Here is an 18,320-nt window from a genome sequence, read left to right on the forward strand (position 1 = left end):
ATTGCTCAAACTCTTTGAAATTATGCACTAATTGCTCTCAACCTCTCAAAGATGCAATCACTAAGTCAATAGAGAGGGAGAGTAAGGGCAAGAGCTCAAGATGTTGTATTTATGTGCTAGGGTTAAGAGATGCATTCAATGAATCAGCCATACCCTTATTTATATCCCTCTACACAAAAGTTGATTGTTACTGTCGTTCTGACAGTTCTGCGCAAGTGGCGGTCAGACCACCCCCATACAACGGCTACAGACAACTGTCAAAATTAATTCTGACACAGGCTGGCGGTCAGACTGACACAACCTTGGCGGTCAGACTGGTGGACCCCGCGGTCAGACTGTGGGACCCAAAACCCTCTGTATAATTCTCGGTCAGACCGGCACATCCTTCGATCAGACCGGGACTTAGTTTTACTCAACGTTTGAGAAGATTTTATATAGCAGTAAGACCGTCCGAAGGGCCGGTCAGACCGTCACTCTCAAAAGAGTAAGATTGCTCTGGTTTTTATACAGCGGTCAGACCGCCGCCTGGGCCTGTCAGACCGCCAGCACACAGAAGTTCCCAAAAGCAGTCTTTTCGACAGATTTTCTCAAACTATAATTTTCAACTCTATATGAAATGCAAGTTTGAGCCATTTGGTACCACAAAGACCTTAAGCAACCACACATCATCCCCTCTTAATAGTATGGCACTTATCCTATCAATCCGGTTAATTTTTCTTCTCTAATATCTGTTGATCGGTAAAAAAAAAAAACACCCTACAACTATACATTTGCTTTGAGCTAGCCATTCTCCATATTTTTCACTAATGTAACTTCTAACTCCGTAACATCTTTGTGACTAACCTTTTCATAACTTATTCAAACATGTTAGTCCACAAAAGACATATTGTCATTAATTACCAAAACATGAATTAGGGACCTAGGAGCTTCAAGTAGTCCACGGGCACGACGTCGCACCACAACAACCCACGATAATGAGCCACACGACCGTAGCAGCACACGGTGGCAAGCGTCATGATGCCGCATCACGACATCACACTGTAGCTCCACGGCAACAGTATTGCACGACGCAGCCCCGCGGCAGCCCGCCACCGCTGCCGTCACCATCGACGAGAGCTGCCGACTTGGCCGAACCCTCCAAGAACGTCGAGCCGACGCCTAAGACCGCCCCATATCACGGGCAGCCATGACGATGCCGAAGCAGGGCCCACCCAAAAGCCACCCGCTGACACGACCTCAGGGGATCGCAGATCCATGGCGAGCCGGCCACCAGGGCGCAAATTTAGTCGGCCGAGGCCAGATCTGGCCAGGTCATGGGAAGGGGAGGGTGGTGCCGCGACGGCCGTGACAAGCAGTCGGACCGTTTCAATGAGCTAGGGGCACCGAGGCAGTCGGCCTACACGAAGACCACGTCGCCGGAGCTCCACGACCGGACCATGTTCAACGCGACCGAGCATGACAGCACACGTAACACGTCGGGGCAGAGCCCAAGGAGGCAACCGGTCCGCAGCGGGCAGTGGCAGCCACATGAGCCACATCGCCAGGACCCAGAGCCGCAGAGCCACTGCGTAGAATGCAAGATCCAGCGGCGGTCCTAGCATAGAGACACAGGGGCAGAGCTGCAGCGCAGACACGTCCACGCAAGCACTGCCACAGCAGCCGACGAAGCGTCATCGACCACCACCAAGCCAAAGCACCGGAGAGGCGAGGACCCGCAAAGAGCAGGCTACCAGGGCACAGGACCGGCCGACTCGATCTGGCCTGGTCGGAGAGGATTCGACGAGGGCACCACAGGTCAGGCCCGACAGAGAAGAACCAGCTGGAGCAGGGGAGGAGGAAGGAGGAAGGGAGGTGAGAAAGTAGGGAAGAGGGAGGGGGAGAGGGGCCACCGCCGTCAGAGCAGCTCGCTGATGGTAGCGGCGATCGGGCTGGGCGCGGTGAAGGGAACGCTAGGCGGCACAGGACTATCTCTCTTTCAACTAGTTCTCCGTAAGAGTCTGACCATGACTTTTCATGCTACATAATGAGATATTTTGAATCTTTTAGTTGGTCGAAGCTTTGATTTTTCGAGGTAAAAATTAACAAGTAAATGTTAAGGGAGCCAGTATATGAATATCACAACTCATCTCGATCATGCAGCTACGCCATTGTCCTGCGCTTCTCTCTACTTATTGATTGTCCATGCCTGTGCCCATGATCAGTAAATAATCTCTAAATAACTGGGAGCAGTGTTATCTGAACATAAATATAGGTATTGAAATTTGACTCGAATTTAGGTATTTGATTCGATAAAAAAAATTTAAACACGTGAAATATAATTTGGTATCTGACACTCGATATCTAATTCGGTAAAAAAATTTGACACGAATATTTCGATAACACTTACCGACAGAGATGAGAGAGAGGTCACGTTGTGCAAAATTATTTCAAAGATGTACAAAACTGTGTTCTTGAGGGCCCCCGTCGCGTCGCCGACGTGAGAAGGCTCTACTGTGCAACGCATAATTTGATTCCAAGGCTGGATCACGCGTTTGTCCAAACGGGGCGCCGCCAGAGTGGAACTTGTCAAACATGCATGCAACTGACTGTGTTCTTCAAGCGTGTGAGTTGGAGTGAGATGGACGTGACACTAATCCCTTGGAGATCTGGCGCCACACAATTGAATTGCAGGCATGCCAAGATCTCGCAAATATTTGGACAGCGATATGTTTGAGCGGTGGAGTCGCGAGGATACGACTCCGTTAGCTATAGTAGAGTTCGAATCTAGAGTCTGTCTCTAGCTACTTAGTGCGAAAGCGTGCGTCTGCAATTTGAGTGTAATTTTGCGCGTGTGCCAAGGGCAGTGTCACTGTATACGGATAAGGATGTTAGAATCTAATTCAGTTTTAAGTGTCTAATTCATTAAAAAAATTAGATACGTGAAATATAATTCAAAACCTGATATAGGTATCGAAATTCGACTCAATAAAAATGTCAAGTTAACTCGGTCTGAAGGTGTACTGGCGAGTGCGTGAGAGAAGTACAATAGTGCCACGCACATTTAGGACTCGTTTGGCAGGGCTATAGATTTTTCCAGAAACGTTTCGATTTCAGATTCTCACTGAAAACGTTTCTCTGGTGAATCATCCTTAATTTTCTGAAAATGTTTGACAGGGATTCTAGATTCGGATTTTTGAAGAAAAATGACCTGAGTGATTCTCAAAATAGGTGAAACACCATTTTAGATGATTCTCGTAGTGTTAAAAATGAGAAACGTTTCAGATCATTCAAAGTGAAACGTTTCACATTTTATTACGTTTGATAAGGATTCTAGAGAATCATCAAAATATCTAAAACATTTATTGTAACCAAACATGACCTTATAATCTGCAGACAAGCACACACAATTCCTTTGGCAGAATTGTGGCTAGGGTGAGTATGTTTCTCCTCGCAGGTTCATTTGCTGGTGGCAAGTTGGGGGTGTATAATGCCTACGCGATAACCATTCCCCGTCACTCTCGAGTCTACCCTTCTCCCCCACGGCCCCCGGAGAATCCAGTTCCTTCGCTCGCCACTGTTTCTGCATCAACTTGCCTCGTTAAAAGGCCAGTGCGCTATGCTTGCCCAATTGCAACTTCCTAGCTCTTCCCTATCCTCCTCAACTTCTTCTACTCAGCTCACACACACCAGAGAGAGAGAGAGAGAGAGAGAGAGAGAGAGAGAGAGAGAGAGAGAGGTGCAAAAGGCTCTGCAGATTATTACTAAGCTGCAGCAAAAATTCAGAAGCGTCTAGATAGGCAGGTATTTGTTTCTTTTGTACTTTGTCCGTCTGTCTAATCTATCTCTCATATTCTTTTTCACTGTCTTTTCAATTCCTGTTTGTTGTTCTAGTAGTATATCTGTACAAGTCAAAATGGATATGCTATTCTATCTGTGCTGGAGCTTCCCTGCCCATCCACACATTTTAAAGGCCAAGCCTGAATTTTCACTGTTCAGTTCTCCTTCCTCCCGTGTTAAGCACATGCTGCCATGCATGATGCATCCTTCAAATTAGTCTAGTGCTCCTCCTCCCTGATTTGTGAATTTTATTTGAGAAAAAAAATATTATTTTCCCTGTCCTTTCCTGTTATGTATCACTGCTCATCTCCAGGTGCCTCACTCTGCAGGCTCAGAGCTTCAGGTACTGCATAGCAATAGGCTTTGTAGATTGCACTAGTACTGCACTCATGGCTACTGCACTCATTGCCACTGCATATTCAATCAGAAGGACATGAAAGATCAGTCTTTGTTTGCATGATCGATCACTCTCCTCACCTCAAAGTCAAATCCTGATTCTTGCAGCTAGAAACAAGACATAGTTCTTCTGCTGCTTCTTGCAGCGATCGAGTGTGCTGTGTGATGCTCACGGCGGTGGTGATCTGAGCCATGAACCAGTTCGTCCCTGATTGGAGTAGCAACATGGGAGACGCCTTCGGGCCATTGGGGTCCGTTCTGATCATCCAAGTGGTTTCTCTGTTCTGTCTCGGTTTCTTGTGCGATTCCATTCATGGCTGATGTTGCTTGCGTGATGTGTTGTTGCAGCGGCGAGGACGACGGGCTCATCGAGCTGCTGTGGTGCAATGGCCACGTGGTCATGCAGAGCCAAGCGACGCGGAAGCCGCCGAGGCCCGAGAGGGCGGCGGCCTCGGCCACGGCCACGGCTCTGGGGGTGCAGAACGACGAGGCGGCGGCGTGGTTCCAGTACCCGGTGGAGGACACGCTCGAGAGGGACCTCTTCTCGGAGCTCTTCGGCGAGACGCCGACCGACGCCGGCGAGGCGTGCAAGGTGGAGTGCGGGGACGCCACGGTCACCGCGCCCCAGAGCGGGCTGATGCCGCCGCCAAGGCCCGCCCACGCGCCGCGGGAAAAGGCGCGCTTGGAAGACGTCGACGGCGTCTCGGGCGGTGTCGTGGCGAAGACGGACGGCGGTGAGGGCACTGCGGCGACGGAGACCGGTGAGTCGTCCATGCTGACGATCGGTTCGAGCTTCTGCGGGAGCAACCACGTACAGACGCCCCGAGCCCGCGCACCGGGCGACGGTGCGCCGCCGCTGGGGAGCGGGAAAGCCGACGCCAGGGCCCGTAACGCGGCGACGGTGACCTCGTCGTCGATGCAGCCGAGGTCCTGCGCCGCCAAGACCGGACTCCCTGGCACCGCCGCCCACCGGAGCGGCAAGCGAAAGCAGCGCGACGCCACAGAGACCACGGTATGCTCACTACTGATCGTGATCTTGTCGCCGCACAATCACACGGGCACACGGCTAGCAATCGCTGAAACGGCCTCAATGCAGGATGCGGAGTTCGAGTCCGCCGCCGTGAAGTGCCAGCCGGCGCAGAAGCTGACGACGGCCAAACGACGGCGCGCCGCCGAAGTCCACAACCTCTCGGAACGGGTAGGCCCCTCGCAAGAATCCTCGCCACCTTAAGCTCAACGTGCCGTGTAGAACGCAGCTTTTCCACTTGAATTTCTCTGTAATTTCACTGAAACAGTTCAATCCTTACACAAACGGGGCCCTGGATTTTTCTTTTTCTGCCCGCCATTGCTAAATTCTGTCTGAATCCTGTGCAGAGGAGAAGGGACAGAATCAACGAGAAGATGAAGGCCCTACAGGAGCTCATACCTCACTGCAACAAAGTAATCGCCAAAATATCAATCTTTTTTTTAAAGAACAAAATAGCAATCTTGCAATGCTGTTCTCGTCTCATTTCATTGGAATGGTGATCTGATCTCATGTGTTCTTGCGTCGATTCTTCAGACGGACAAGGCGTCGATGCTGGACGAGGCGATCGAGTACCTCAAGTCGCTGCAGCTCCAGGTGCAGGTGATGTGGATGGGCGGTGGCATGGCGGCGGCGGCGGCGGCACCGGTGATGTTCCCGGCGGGGGTGCACCAGTACATGCAGCGGATGGCCTCCATGCCCAGGATGCCGTTCATGGCGTGGCCGGCCGTTCAGAGCCCGCCGGTGGGCCACATGCCGGCGGTGGCCGACCCCTACGCGCGCTACCTCGCCGTCGACCACCTGCAGCCGCCGTCACCCATGGTACCATCCATCTACAGTTCTAGTTGCGCGTGCATGTGTGCATGCCTCTGCTGTTTGCTGAGAGATTTCAGCAGCATTACCTGCAGGGGATGAGCTTCTACCAGCAGCAGAACCCGTCGCCGCCGCCGCCGGTCGTGCCGGGCGGCGACTGCAAGGACGTTTCCTTCTGACGACACTCTGCACAGAAAATACGGTATGCAACTATCCTGTCATGGAACACAGGAATTCCACGGTAAATAGCTCGAACTGCATGAGATTCATGAGAATTCCTATGTTCCCAACGAGGCCTTGCTATTTCTGAAGATTTACCTAGTATGTGGTTTCAGGAGATCTTGTTCTCAGATTTCATATTCTTTCTTAGGTTTAAGTTGCATTGCAATGATTCTGCTCAAAGCCATTGGTAATCTTGTTTGCTTTTACCATCTGCTTATACCGAAACCAAAGAATATTTGATGAAACAGGAGAACAGAATGTGTTCTTGCTAGTGCAAGAACCAGTCGTTTTCGGGCATTTCATGCTCGAAATTACTTTGTTGGTCACAGTCAGCTACATGCATTGCATCCATCCGCGTCAAACTCGAAAACTCACCGACCACATATCTCTTGTGGATCCTTGGATAGCTCCATCACAGAGTTCTGAATTTCTTCTTAAATGCAATTATTCATCCCTGACTTTTCCCTCCCTTTTCCCGAATTTTGCAGAAATTTGTGGCAAGGCTGAGATCAAGGGTATGACCAACTGATTGGTGTTCGATATGTATGTGTAGTTAGTAAATAGTGATAGTTCTGATGCTGTCTGGTTGAGACTTGATCAACCTGACCGAGATCCATATCTAATTAATCATAGGGTAATTTGAGATTTGTTCAATCCCTTTACTGATCTTTTTCCCGTTTGATCGGTGATTAGGCACTGTAATTTGGATCGGTGATTGGCATTTGTCAAGTGATGAAATTCTTTCTCACTATGTATGTATTGTTATTTCTCTTTTATTTATTTTTCCTTTGAAGACCTTCTGAATGTCTAGAAACTGTTGAAGACTTGAAGTACCAGCCCTGCAGTCCAACTCAGTGTCAACCAAACTGTATTGTTTTCACTACTGATTGGCCATTTCATGATTACTCTGTGATTAGAAGATTTCACCCCTCATTTTCCAAATGATTTCATCGATGAAGAATGGATCGTCTCAATGTCTCAATTAATCCGTACCCTTTTATTTTCCGAAACTGAAACTAGTTCCCCGCAGAAAAGAATCTGAAGTTGCCTTGGATGCTTACACCAGCACAGATGGGCTTATAATTGCCTTCACCCGGATGGTTTTCATGGCTTATCTCGGAAAACAATTCACCTGGCTACAAGTATACACAAACCTAATAAATCAGTATATATGATACTTAACCAGTTAACCCGAATTAACCGCTGTAAAACGGGTCGGTTTTTTTCTTTTTTGGAAAGAAAAGTGGTTGGTAATGGATGCCATATCATGTCTTTTCCAGTTTCCAACAAGAGAGGAGCCTTGCCAATCATTTCTGTGAGCTTATAATCCATCAGTGCTCCCGGTATTGCTTGTACGGGACACTCAATATCGGTAGCCTTGTGCTGCCTGAGTTCATGGATCACTCAGATGGACGGGGCCCTCCTGTCTGCTCTTGACTGACAGAAACGGTGACCAGAGTTGAGCTGATGCATGCATCATGCATGTGCCTTGCTAGTTCTCAGGGACACGCGTTATGCGGCAGTTTTTTTATCATCCTCATTGGGTTATTGTCAGGGGGGGAAACGAAACAGTTCTGAGTAAAGTATAGTGCATGCATATATATCATTTCTGTGCTGGACTGAAGCATGTTTCTGTTTGTTAGCAGTTAGTAGTGTCTAGATAGCAGGCCAACAGCAGTAACCTGTCTTGTCAAACTCACCCCTCGTTTAAACCTTGGGCAAATAAGCTAGCTAGTGTACTCTTGTAAAAGCTCCAAGAATTGGAAACTTTGTTCAGATTCTATATCACCTAGACAGTTGGTACTATTTTCTTTCACCAAAACGCAAAAAAGAAAAAAGAAAGAGAAAAACTCCTTTCTTCAGAACAAAAAAAAAAAGACAATGCTTGTAATAGCATGTGATTTATTCTGGAAGAATGCAAGTGGATGGGGTATTGATATTCCATTGTATTGTAGAACTGGCAACTTCTTCAGATGACTATGATTTGATGCTTATCTGTCTATCCATCCTCAGCTCTAGGCGAAGGAGCAGTGACACAGACAGGGTCTCTTCCTTTATTTAAAGTGTGCTTGTGATCATTGTCACCAACAGTTCCCCTCCCCCTAAATCTGAACTCTGAACTGACACACAGCTTTCCAGATTTGGTCTTAATTTGATTTTGTTCACTTAGATCAGGAGACTGTTCATTTATCACTGTATTGCATTTTTTAAGAGAAACGGGTAGGATTATTATATATGTAAAGGTAATTTTACATCCAGCCCCATGCAAGGAGACGCTGATAGAAATACAAAGTACATTCAAATCCTTTTGAGGTCCTCCGTTTGTCTTCATCGCCTCCGATTGGAATCTCCCACGCTCAGAGTTCCACCCCACCGGTGAATAGTAAAGAAGAACACAGAGGTAGAAGCTTAAAGCCGATTCCCACAGGGACAAAAAAATATCTAGTTTTAGATATGCCATCAGTAGCACGGCAAATAAGTTGACATGCTCTTAAACCGTGGAACGCTCCGACAAATGGCCATTGCTCGTAACCTCGTCACGAAGAATGGGAACAGACACCGGTCGCCTAGACCCCAATCGATGTACAACGAAGACCCAAGAAATGGATCCAAAAACACAAACCCGCACACATAATACAACATAGAAGCTGACACGTAGGCTGACGAACTTGCTGAAGGCCAACAGGAAACACAAAACCCGGCGATGAGTCACCTCAATGACGCCTCCCAAAAACCTAACCGTACACTCATCAAACCGCCAAATCTACAAACATATAAGCTACTAACTACTACCTAACTAGGCTCATCGGATGTAGATCCACCAGTTCCCCTCACTCTCCCACAGTGAAAAGTCCGCTGGAAGAGGGGAAACAATCGGATGGACGTTGGGACCGAAGAGTCGCCAAGCTATCGCCTTTTGCTACTGCAGCACAAACCACGTATGCGTCTTACCATGATCTAGCATAAGCCTGTTTTCTGAAGATTATTAGCTCAACTTTTCTGCTTTCCTTTCTTTTTTGACTAGCTACACAGTACCTGAAAATCATTGATCGTGACTCGACGCAAAATAATTGATTAACCTGACCACCCCGTGTTTCCTGAGCCTAACCTGATCAGCAAGCAAATTCCGATGACTTGTCTGAACCATGGCCCAAATGGAGACACTGATTTGATCTTGCGATCTACTAACCTTCTTCGCTGAACAATTTTTTTTTTAGCAAATTCGATGAACAGCATGAGCTAACATTCTTGATACGGTATATAGTAGCAGGAATCAGTAGAACTCAATGAACCAATCACGTTTCTGCTAGTATTTCTGTTGAACGGTATACGCTGTTCCATGATAAATTTATCGAGGTTTAGGCAGTTTACCGAAAAGCTTAAGCCAATTAGAAAAGATTGTCAATGTTGTCGTGCTACATTACCGCGTCACGAGGAGGCCTAGCTACCAGTCAGCATCCTAGGCATATGGGGATTTGTGATCTATAAGATCGTCCTGAACAATCAATCCATCAAGAAAAGCACAAAGGGGAGGAGGATGCATGCATCTACCAAAGGTGGAGGCAGGCAGGCATCTCATGAGCATGAAAATTCTATCAACTCTTGCTGATGTTTTATCAAAATTATTCATTTACGTTTAGACCATCTCTAACCATATTTCATTTCATTTCGTTCCCTTCTCGATTCTCTTTTCCGTTCTCATTCCTTTTATTTTCCCTTATCTCCAACAGCTTCCCTTCGAACGGAATCGCGAAGAGAAATGAGAGAATCCCGTCCTGAAGGGAATGACCCTGAGAATCTCATCCTAAAGGGAACCATGAAGGGAAACCGTTGGAGCGCTGAAGGGAACGAAAATCCCTTCACGATGTGAATATCACCCCTAAAAAAAAGCTGTTGGGGCTAGTCTTAGATTCATGTTACAGGTAGTGAAAAAACACACAAGATATCATAAAGAATTAGGGTTTGCTTGGTTCGTTGGATGAACGCAGCCGAGAGATGGTCACCTAGTTTTCTTGATATTTGATTCGCTAGATAGATTGTATGAGATGGTTAGGATGGAAGAATATTCTCTCAAGATCGGTGCTCTCGTGGGGGTGCATTCTTTATTTTTTATTAAAATCTTGATTTTACCTAAAAGTAATGGTTTGTTTGGCAGAGCTCCCAAAACAGCTTTCCGGCTAGAATCAGGGGAGTTCTGTCAAACAGTAGCTTTTAGCTCTCTAAGTGGAATCCGTGTGAGTGATTCTCTAAAATGAAATAGAAGTTAGTGAGCTGAAAAAAATAGCTTCTCCTGATTCACTTCCCGCACAGAATCACTTCCTCCATATAGTTTATTCTAGAGAATCACTAGAGAATCACTTTCAGCTACAGAATCACTCCCCTAGAGAATCACTCTCCACAAAGAATTTGAATCATGAAGAGCTCTACCAAACAGACCCTAAAGAGTGGTTCAAAAATTCTAAATGTTTTCATGGGTAAGCTAGAGCTCACTAACAACTAGTTTTAATTAGTTTAATAAAAAATCATAAGCCAATATTTAATTAAAATTCTCTAAAGATGCTTACTTGTGTAACTTATAGCAATTTTTAATGTCTCAAATAAATTCTCAAAAATTTATGAAAATTCACTAATATTCTTCTCATGTGATGTACTATTTTATAAAAAATTTCAACCCTATATTATTTTGTGAAAAAATGAGTTCTTTTGTAATGCTATATTTATATGGAGTTTTATTATATTATGTGATATTCTCTATTTAATTCAATTTGAATTTAAATAAATTTAAATATGGATAAATTTATCCAAATACTTATGGAATGCATATAAATATGAATAGATCATCCTATCCACTCTAATCGTACCAACTAAATAAAAAATTAACTTATCCTATCCACTCTAATCCTACAAAACAAACAAAAAACCGACTCATCATATCTATCCCAACTAAATAGAAAATTATATCATCTCATCCAGAAAAATATGGATGATTCTATTCTATCCAATCTCGTTCTCCAACCAAACACACCATTAACGGATGGATGAATATCGGGTGGGATAGATGGAATGCTAAAATAAGCAGTGTATGCGCAAAGAGATATGGCATCACATCTTCCTCCTAGATTTGGTGCAGCCATCCAAGGACCACACCATTGGTTTCTCCTGTATTTCTGACCAATTCCTCTGCATCTGCTGTATGTCAGATACTCCCTCCCCACACATCTATGTATAAACAGGATTCAAAAGGCTTGCATCTGTGTTCTTGACCAAAAAAATTTCTTCTCATCTGCTCTGAAGATTTGCATTAGCTGTTTGACTCTCAAGTCTGAGTGCCACTACACGAAGAGATCAGTGGACTTTTTGTGTGAGTGCAGTTACGATTACGCGCTATCTTCTCATGATAAGGAGTGGATCAGATAGGGATGGCAGCACAGCGATGGAGGCATCTATGAACCAGCAGCATCCATGCCAAGAATCAAAGACACACCATGGACCAGGCAAGGTTCACTGTATCATAAAATTCGCATATCTAAACAGTTCATTGATCGGCTCCGATGCCTATCTCATTTTTCACTGAATGGAAGACATCTCGATCATTTTCTATAAAAAAAAAAACAGAGAAAGAAAGAAATGAAAACGGGAAAAAAAAAAGAAAGGGGAAAGAACTTATTTAGCATCTGAGCTGATTGCAAAACATATGGGCCTTGTGTGTTAAATTTGGTTGGGCCTCCGGATCTCGCCATCATTTCGTGTTCGAACTTTTTAATTTATATATAGTTTTTATTTTAAAACTTAACAGAAATATACGTCCGTTTTTAAAATTTAAAAAAATGAACACTTGATTTGCAAAAATGGCCATCCAGATCTCGTCGTCATTTCGTGTTCGCTGCTCTGCGTTGATTCGCGACAGACGAGGCTGAGCCCACGGAGACAAGTAATCATTAACTCGTTCGGAAAAGGTTGCAATGCAACTCGAGTTCAAATATTTTTGTGCACAGTTTGACTATAAATTTATAGTTAAACGGAGCCAAGTTGTGGTAAGTTTAGGCGTTCTTTGGATCGGATCGTAGAATTTCAGCTGGAATTTGGGAAGTCTAATCTATTATATATTAAAGTGCCAACCAAGATGCGGAGCGATTCCAGGGTCAAATACTATAGGTATAGGTCATGTGGGTCACATGTATGTGTATATATAAATATATGAAAATATATATGTACACACATATATATATATACGTATACATATGTGTATATATACATAATTTTTTTGAAATTCTAGAAAAATAGTGAAAATAATAATAGTTATATTGATAAATCGGTTAAAATAATATAAAATGCATAGAAAAATATCAAAATATGAAATAAATTTAGTTAGCTTCATATTAATGCCGTCTATATATTAATACTATGTGCATGCATGAAAGCACCACTGCTTTCCCGGGACAATGCACTGTAGCACTATTCATGTAGGGGTCCTGCGTATGTGTACATACGGATAAGTACATGTATGTGTATACATATATGTACATATATATGTATATGCATTTACGTGCATATATACACATATGTATGTGTACGTACACATAATTTTTTTGAACTTCTAGAAAAATAGCGAAAGTAATAATAGTTATATTGATAAATTAGCTAAAATAATCTAAAATGCATAGGAAAATATCTAAAACTCAAAAAATACGAAACGAATTTAGTTAGATTCGTATTGATGTCGTCTGCATGTTAATATTATGTGCATGCATGAAAGTATCATTGTTTTCTCTATAATTAAATGAATATATTAAATATAGATAAATTTATAAATAAATATTGAGATGTTTAAATTGGTGAATCCAATTCTTTAGTCTCCTTTTTGTCATGCTTTGTGCAACAAAAAACGGATGGGTTCCTTTCATCGCCTATAAATTTAATTTTCTATGTGGCAAATGGTCTCTAATCGAGATATAACATACTCCCTCCAGTCATAAAAACATAATGTTTTGGATAAGATTTTGATCAAACATTCAAAACTTTAAATAACAATAGCTTTCAAAATATTTAGTTTGAAAATATTAAAATTAATTGTGAAGATTTGTCTTGAAAAATACTTTCATAATATCATAAATTTCATAGATTTTATAAATATATTATAATAGAAAATAGTGGTTAAAATTATGCATTAGGGATTGTGTATTGTCCAAAATGTCATCTATTTATGATCGGGGGAGTAGATGCAACATTGGGGAAATATATAACTTCCGAGTGAAAAAGTTGTTTGTATACCAATTTGAGCTAATGGTGATCTCAGCCTACTCATGCTTCAATTTCACCTTCAATACAGTTGGCATGTTTGCCAAAAAAAAATTTTTTTTAAAGAAAAACCAAAGAATAAGAAAACTTATACATCTGCAAAAAAAAAAAAAGAGTGTTGATTATGCAATCATCCATATCCAAAACCTGTATCACTGATAGGAGAGATTCAGATTTTTTTAGGCGACAGGATAGACCGGGATATATTATAGTATCTCTCTAAATCTAATGATTGAACCCAAATAATAACAATTATCACCAGGACGACCACTGACTTAAAAAGTTTTTTTGTTCTGAAAGTGGGGCCTCCTCCTGTTCATGAGCCACTAAGAGCTGCCCTGACCTGGCATGTGGGCCCTGCCCTGCCAAAATAGCTGGACAATAAGACTGACGGGCCCTGACATGTGGCCCTGGGGGAGCACATTGGCGCCAAGCTCGCCCTGATTGGCCAGATCCACACCTGTCAGCAGCAAGAACAATGCAGCCCTCCACTGTTGCCATGAGACGCTGAGGCTCAATTATTCAACAGCCTAAAATTTCAAACGATTTGTCATAGTTGTTATTAATTTAGCTAATTTTCGATAAAATATCACATTTCTTATTGACATATAAGAACAGTTGTATCAATAATATATGAGTCGGGATGATAAATCTTCGAACGTAATCAAATTAGTGGTATACAAGCAATTTCACTGAAAATTTCAGCCATTGCAACTAGGTAGAAAACCTAAACCTGAAAGGCACTAATGGTGGTGATTGGGCAGCTCGTGGACATTTTTCTAATAATGGAAAACAAGTTTCTAGCTTCTGCACGGTACAGTGCACGGACATGGCTCGAGATCGAAGAAGGGAGGCAATTGATGGTTGGAGCTGGAAGAGCTCTAATGGCGGGACATGGATACTCACCCTTTGGTACTATAGCTAGATAAATGCAGCAGAAAGTAAAGGCCCCTGGTTGGTACAGTACGTGGACTAGGGTTCCTTGGGACGGAGCTGTACTGATCGTCGGTCCCCCACTGTGCGCGGTTCAACTGGACGCCGCGTGTTGTTCTTGCCGATCAGCTCGTTCTCGACGATCGGAGAGGTCGTCGTCTTCGACGAGCATGCTAATCGTGATGTCTGAACCAAATGGAGACGACACCACTCTATTGCAAATTAAGCCTCGTCGGCGCCGCCGTGCACGCATGACAATCATCCTGTTGTTGCGTGACATCGACGAAATGGTTATCGCCTACGATCTCAGTCACGCCATCCTGTTGAAGTCTTGATCGATCATCTTCAGCAACGCCAACAGCAACGGCGGCGGCGGCGGCAACAGCACGAGGCCAAAAAAAAGAGGAAAGGGAGGAGAGAAGAGGAGGAAGAAAGAGGCAGCCGCTTGTCAGCTAGCCATGACTGCGGCCGACGAGCGAGGACTGTTGCCAGATCGACTCCACAGTGGACAGTGGTAGGTTGGTGCTCCATGACATGCACACATGCCTGCCTGCCGTCCGTCCCCCTCTCCCCTCTGACGCCTCCGGCCTGACCGCCCATGTGGACGTGGTTGCTCCGGCCGTGCTCCTCCGGCCCGGCTCGCCACTCCTCTGACGCATTTGGAGCAGTAAATAAACTGAAGCAGGCATGTGAAAATGAAAAGATCTCTTTTTCCCCCCCTCGCCATCGTGCAGTCAGCAAACGCACGTTTCAGCCAGGGGAAGAAGAGAAGAGGCCAACCCAGGCACATGCTTCCAGCGAAGCGACGGTGGATGGATGGATGCATGGCGCTGGTCAATGCGGCAGTTCCGGAGCCTGGACCACCACCACCACCAGCTCCGGTCTCCGATCCGGCCATGCGTGTTGATCGCTGTCCGTCGTATGGCTACGGCAGATCTACTCCCATCCAGCCGTGACCGCATCGTCGCTGTCTCTTCTTCTTACTGGCGCAAGTATCACCAACGCGGGGATTCTTTCATGTTCTTCCATATCGTCTCTTCTTCTTACTGGCGATTCGTTCATGTTCTTGCCGGATTGAAGTGAGAAATTCGTAGCGAAACATGTAGATAGAATTCGTCGTGATTCCAGTGGAATTCCTACCTGCAAAACATGTCTACTCCAGGTCCTGTTGGAAATGCATGCAGGGATATTTGTCGACCGTTGCTGCTTTTCTTATAAAATTCTTGCAAAATTCGAAATACAAACCACCTTAGGCAGCTACGTACTTTCCAAACTACTGTAAGATAATACTTTGTTCGTACAAAGGATAAGATATGCTTGATAGTACTCTAGCTCTATACGAGATCTAGAGTTTATAGGCCCAGTTAGCCCTCCTATGGTGAAAAAAAGACAAATAAAAAAGTATAAACCTATAATTTTAATCTAAAATGAAAAAGATAGTTTACTTAAACACGATGGTGGTACTTCCAACTCATAAGAACATCTCCAACATATATTTTAAAAATCTATTCTTTAAAATACTATTATATCATCTTATAATATTATTATAATATTTTCTATTTTTTATATCTTCAATAACTATCATATTTTTAACTTTTTATTATTTTTCATCTCTATTCAAATCCACACTTCCACGGTCATCTTCTATGAATAATCGCCGTTTTACTCTCGCAAATTTGCTACGCCCATATCAATGTACTATTCTACTCCGCTTGAGTTGGCCATTTCCTCTCCGACTTTTTCAGCAAAAGCACAGCACAAAGGGTTCCGAATTCCGATGCAACCTTCATGATCAAATCCATGTATTGTTCTACTCATCACAGCAAAGAGCCAAGGAAAATGGCAAAAATTACTTGCTCATTCACTCATCCAACTCACCTGTATTTACATGCCAAACTAGTCTGTCTGCAGAAATATTAACCCCAATCACGCATCACTAGAGTAATGTAGTATGTAATTAGCCGCGTAATTAAGGATCACCCACGCAGAAGGATTGATTCAAGAAAGAACTCATCAATGGCGATGATGCCAAGAAGTTACTGAGCGGCGGCTACTTCCTTCTTTGCCGCCTTGACCTTCTTGCCGGCGGCGGCGGCGGCGGCAGAGGAGGAGGACGGGGAGAAGAAGCGGTCGATGCCGAAGACGGAGACGGACTTGCGGGAGCCGCGGAGGGAGCAGACAGGCACGTTCAGGACGGGCGCCACGCGGACGTGCGCCGAGTAGGACCGCTCGATACTTCCGCCGGCACGGTTGCGGCGGCCGCCGGCGAGGCTGCTCGGGCTGCTGGAGCTGCGGCCGAGCCCGTTGAACACCACCTTGCCGGCGGCGTTCAGGCGCGGGCTGTCGGCCGCGACGGCGGACGGAGGGGGCGGCGGCGGGGGAGGCGGAGGCGGGGGCGACGTCGCCTGCGCCGGCGAGAGGCGAATCTTGGGAGGCAGGTTCTGGGACGGATGTGGCGGCGTCGGGGTCGGCGCTGGCGAGGTCTTCTCGGGCTTGTCCGGCTCGTCGGGGCCGGACTCGCGGAGGAGGGGCAGGCTCATTGACGGCTCCGGCTTCGGCCCGCGGCGGAGAAACCGGCGGAGCGGCCTCAGCTCCGACGTCGTCAACGGCCCCGACGCCTGCTGCTTCCGCAGCCGGAGGAGATCCCGCCACCTCCTCGCTGGGATCTTGGGCTCCTCAGCGGTGGCCACACCCTTCGCGGCCTTCTCCTCCGCCCGGGGCGTCTCCGGCTGCTGCGCCGGAGCCTGCTTCGGCAGCGCCTCTGCCCCCACTGCAGCCCCAACCGGTACCTCCTCCTCCGCCGACGCGCTCGCGGTCGAGGCGGGGATGCGGAGCGGGACGAGCTTCCCCCCGGAGAAAAGCTCGTCGGCGGGGAGCATGGACACCGCCGCGCACTCGGCGAGCAGGAACTCGAAGTCAGCGCCGGCGCCGGGATTCCCTCCCGTCACCTCCCTCCCCCCTCCTCCTCCGCCCGCGTCGTCGAGGCTGAACGACACCCTCGGCCCAAGCCACTGCAGCGCCTGGGCTGCCGCCGGCTGCGGCGGCGGAGGCGGTGGAGGCGGCGGCGGCGGGGCCGGTGGGCGCGACGCAGCCGCGGAAGCCATTGCACACACCTCGAGAAGGAAGCCTCGTGGGCTTCTTCTCTCTCCTTCTTGGCGGAAACGAACAAAACAGACGAGACTACGAGAGAGAGAGAGAGAGAGAGAGTGAGTGGAGTGAGAATGGGAGGATGCAGACGACGACCACGAGTACTAGAGGGAGAGAGGGCGTACGGGCTATATGAGCCTAGCAACTGCTGCCGCTGCCGCCATAGACCGTAGCCGTCTTGGAGGAGGTGCCCCAGCCCCCCTTGGTTTTGTTTAGTTTCGTTTGGGTTGGATGTTGATTGTTGAATTGGATGCGTGCGTGATAGTCAGGGCAGTAGCGAGGAAGTAAATTTTATAAAAAAAAAATCAGATAGATTATGGTAAAATATTATTTATGTTATTTATTATATGATTTAATAGTTGTGTTGAAGAGAAGAAAAATAGAGTGAATACGAATCATTATAGAGAAGATGATTTTTTGTAGAATAAAATTCTATAAAATTTGCTTCTCCCAAATGGTGTGAGTATATAAAAAGGTGGTAAGCTATAAAAAAGTTAGTCATAAGACTTTTATAATATTATTTCATCCAATCTAAAATAAGTGACATTTTAAATATTATATGGTCTTTTAAATTTGACTACTACTTTTTATTATAATATATTTATAAAAATATAGAAAAATATATTATTATAAAAATACTTTTTAAAATAAATCTACTCGTGCTATTTTC

General features: G+C 45.5%; 2 protein-coding genes across 7 annotated transcripts; one reads left to right on the top strand and one right to left on the bottom strand.

Annotated features, from left to right (window-relative positions):
• Window positions 1-3,510: 3,510 nt before the first annotated feature.
• LOC133905038 (transcription factor PHYTOCHROME INTERACTING FACTOR-LIKE 13-like) lies at window positions 3,511-7,047 on the top strand. Of its 6 annotated transcripts, XM_062346733.1 has the most exons (8): window positions 3,519-3,780; window positions 4,321-4,463; window positions 4,561-5,224; window positions 5,309-5,410; window positions 5,587-5,652; window positions 5,774-6,058; window positions 6,133-6,251; window positions 6,760-7,047. In XM_062346733.1, exons 2-7 carry the CDS (start codon window positions 4,405-4,407, stop codon window positions 6,226-6,228), a joined length of 1,272 nt encoding a protein of 423 aa, XP_062202717.1. In that variant the 5' UTR covers window positions 3,519-3,780; window positions 4,321-4,404; the 3' UTR covers window positions 6,229-6,251; window positions 6,760-7,047. The 6 variants fall into 6 exon arrangements, with proteins under 6 accessions (XP_062202716.1, XP_062202714.1, XP_062202713.1 ...); XM_062346732.1 differs by having other exon boundaries at window positions 3,511-3,780; window positions 4,561-5,410; window positions 6,145-6,251; XM_062346730.1 differs by having other exon boundaries at window positions 3,514-3,780; window positions 4,325-4,463; window positions 4,561-5,410.
• Window positions 7,048-16,275: 9,228 nt separating this feature from the next.
• Window positions 16,276-17,862, bottom strand: LOC133905018 (uncharacterized). Its single transcript, XM_062346704.1, has one exon. The coding sequence runs from the start codon at window positions 17,605-17,607 to the stop codon at window positions 16,540-16,542; it is 1,068 nt and encodes a 355-aa protein (XP_062202688.1). The 5' UTR covers window positions 17,608-17,862; the 3' UTR covers window positions 16,276-16,539.
• Between the last annotated feature and the right edge of the window lie 458 nt (window positions 17,863-18,320).

Source organism: Phragmites australis, chromosome 22, assembly GCF_958298935.1.
Source record: "Phragmites australis chromosome 22, lpPhrAust1.1, whole genome shotgun sequence".
NCBI classification, from domain to species: domain Eukaryota; kingdom Viridiplantae; phylum Streptophyta; class Magnoliopsida; order Poales; family Poaceae; genus Phragmites; species Phragmites australis.

Bases quoted from the DNA above. Each gene is read 5' to 3' on its own strand.
- LOC133905038 (XM_062346729.1), top strand. From the start codon at position 4,405: ATGAACCAGTTCGTCCCTGATTGGAGTAGCAACATGGGAGACGCCTTC. The intron at 5,411-5,586 runs GTAGGCCCCTCG...AATCCTGTGCAG, and splicing joins TCCACAACCTCTCGGAACGG to AGGAGAAGGGACAGAATCAA. The intron at 6,059-6,132 runs GTACCATCCATC...AGATTTCAGCAG, and splicing joins TGCAGCCGCCGTCACCCATG to CATTACCTGCAGGGGATGAG.
- LOC133905018 (XM_062346704.1), bottom strand. From the start codon at position 17,607: ATGGCTTCCGCGGCTGCGTCGCGCCCACCGGCCCCGCCGCCGCCGCCT.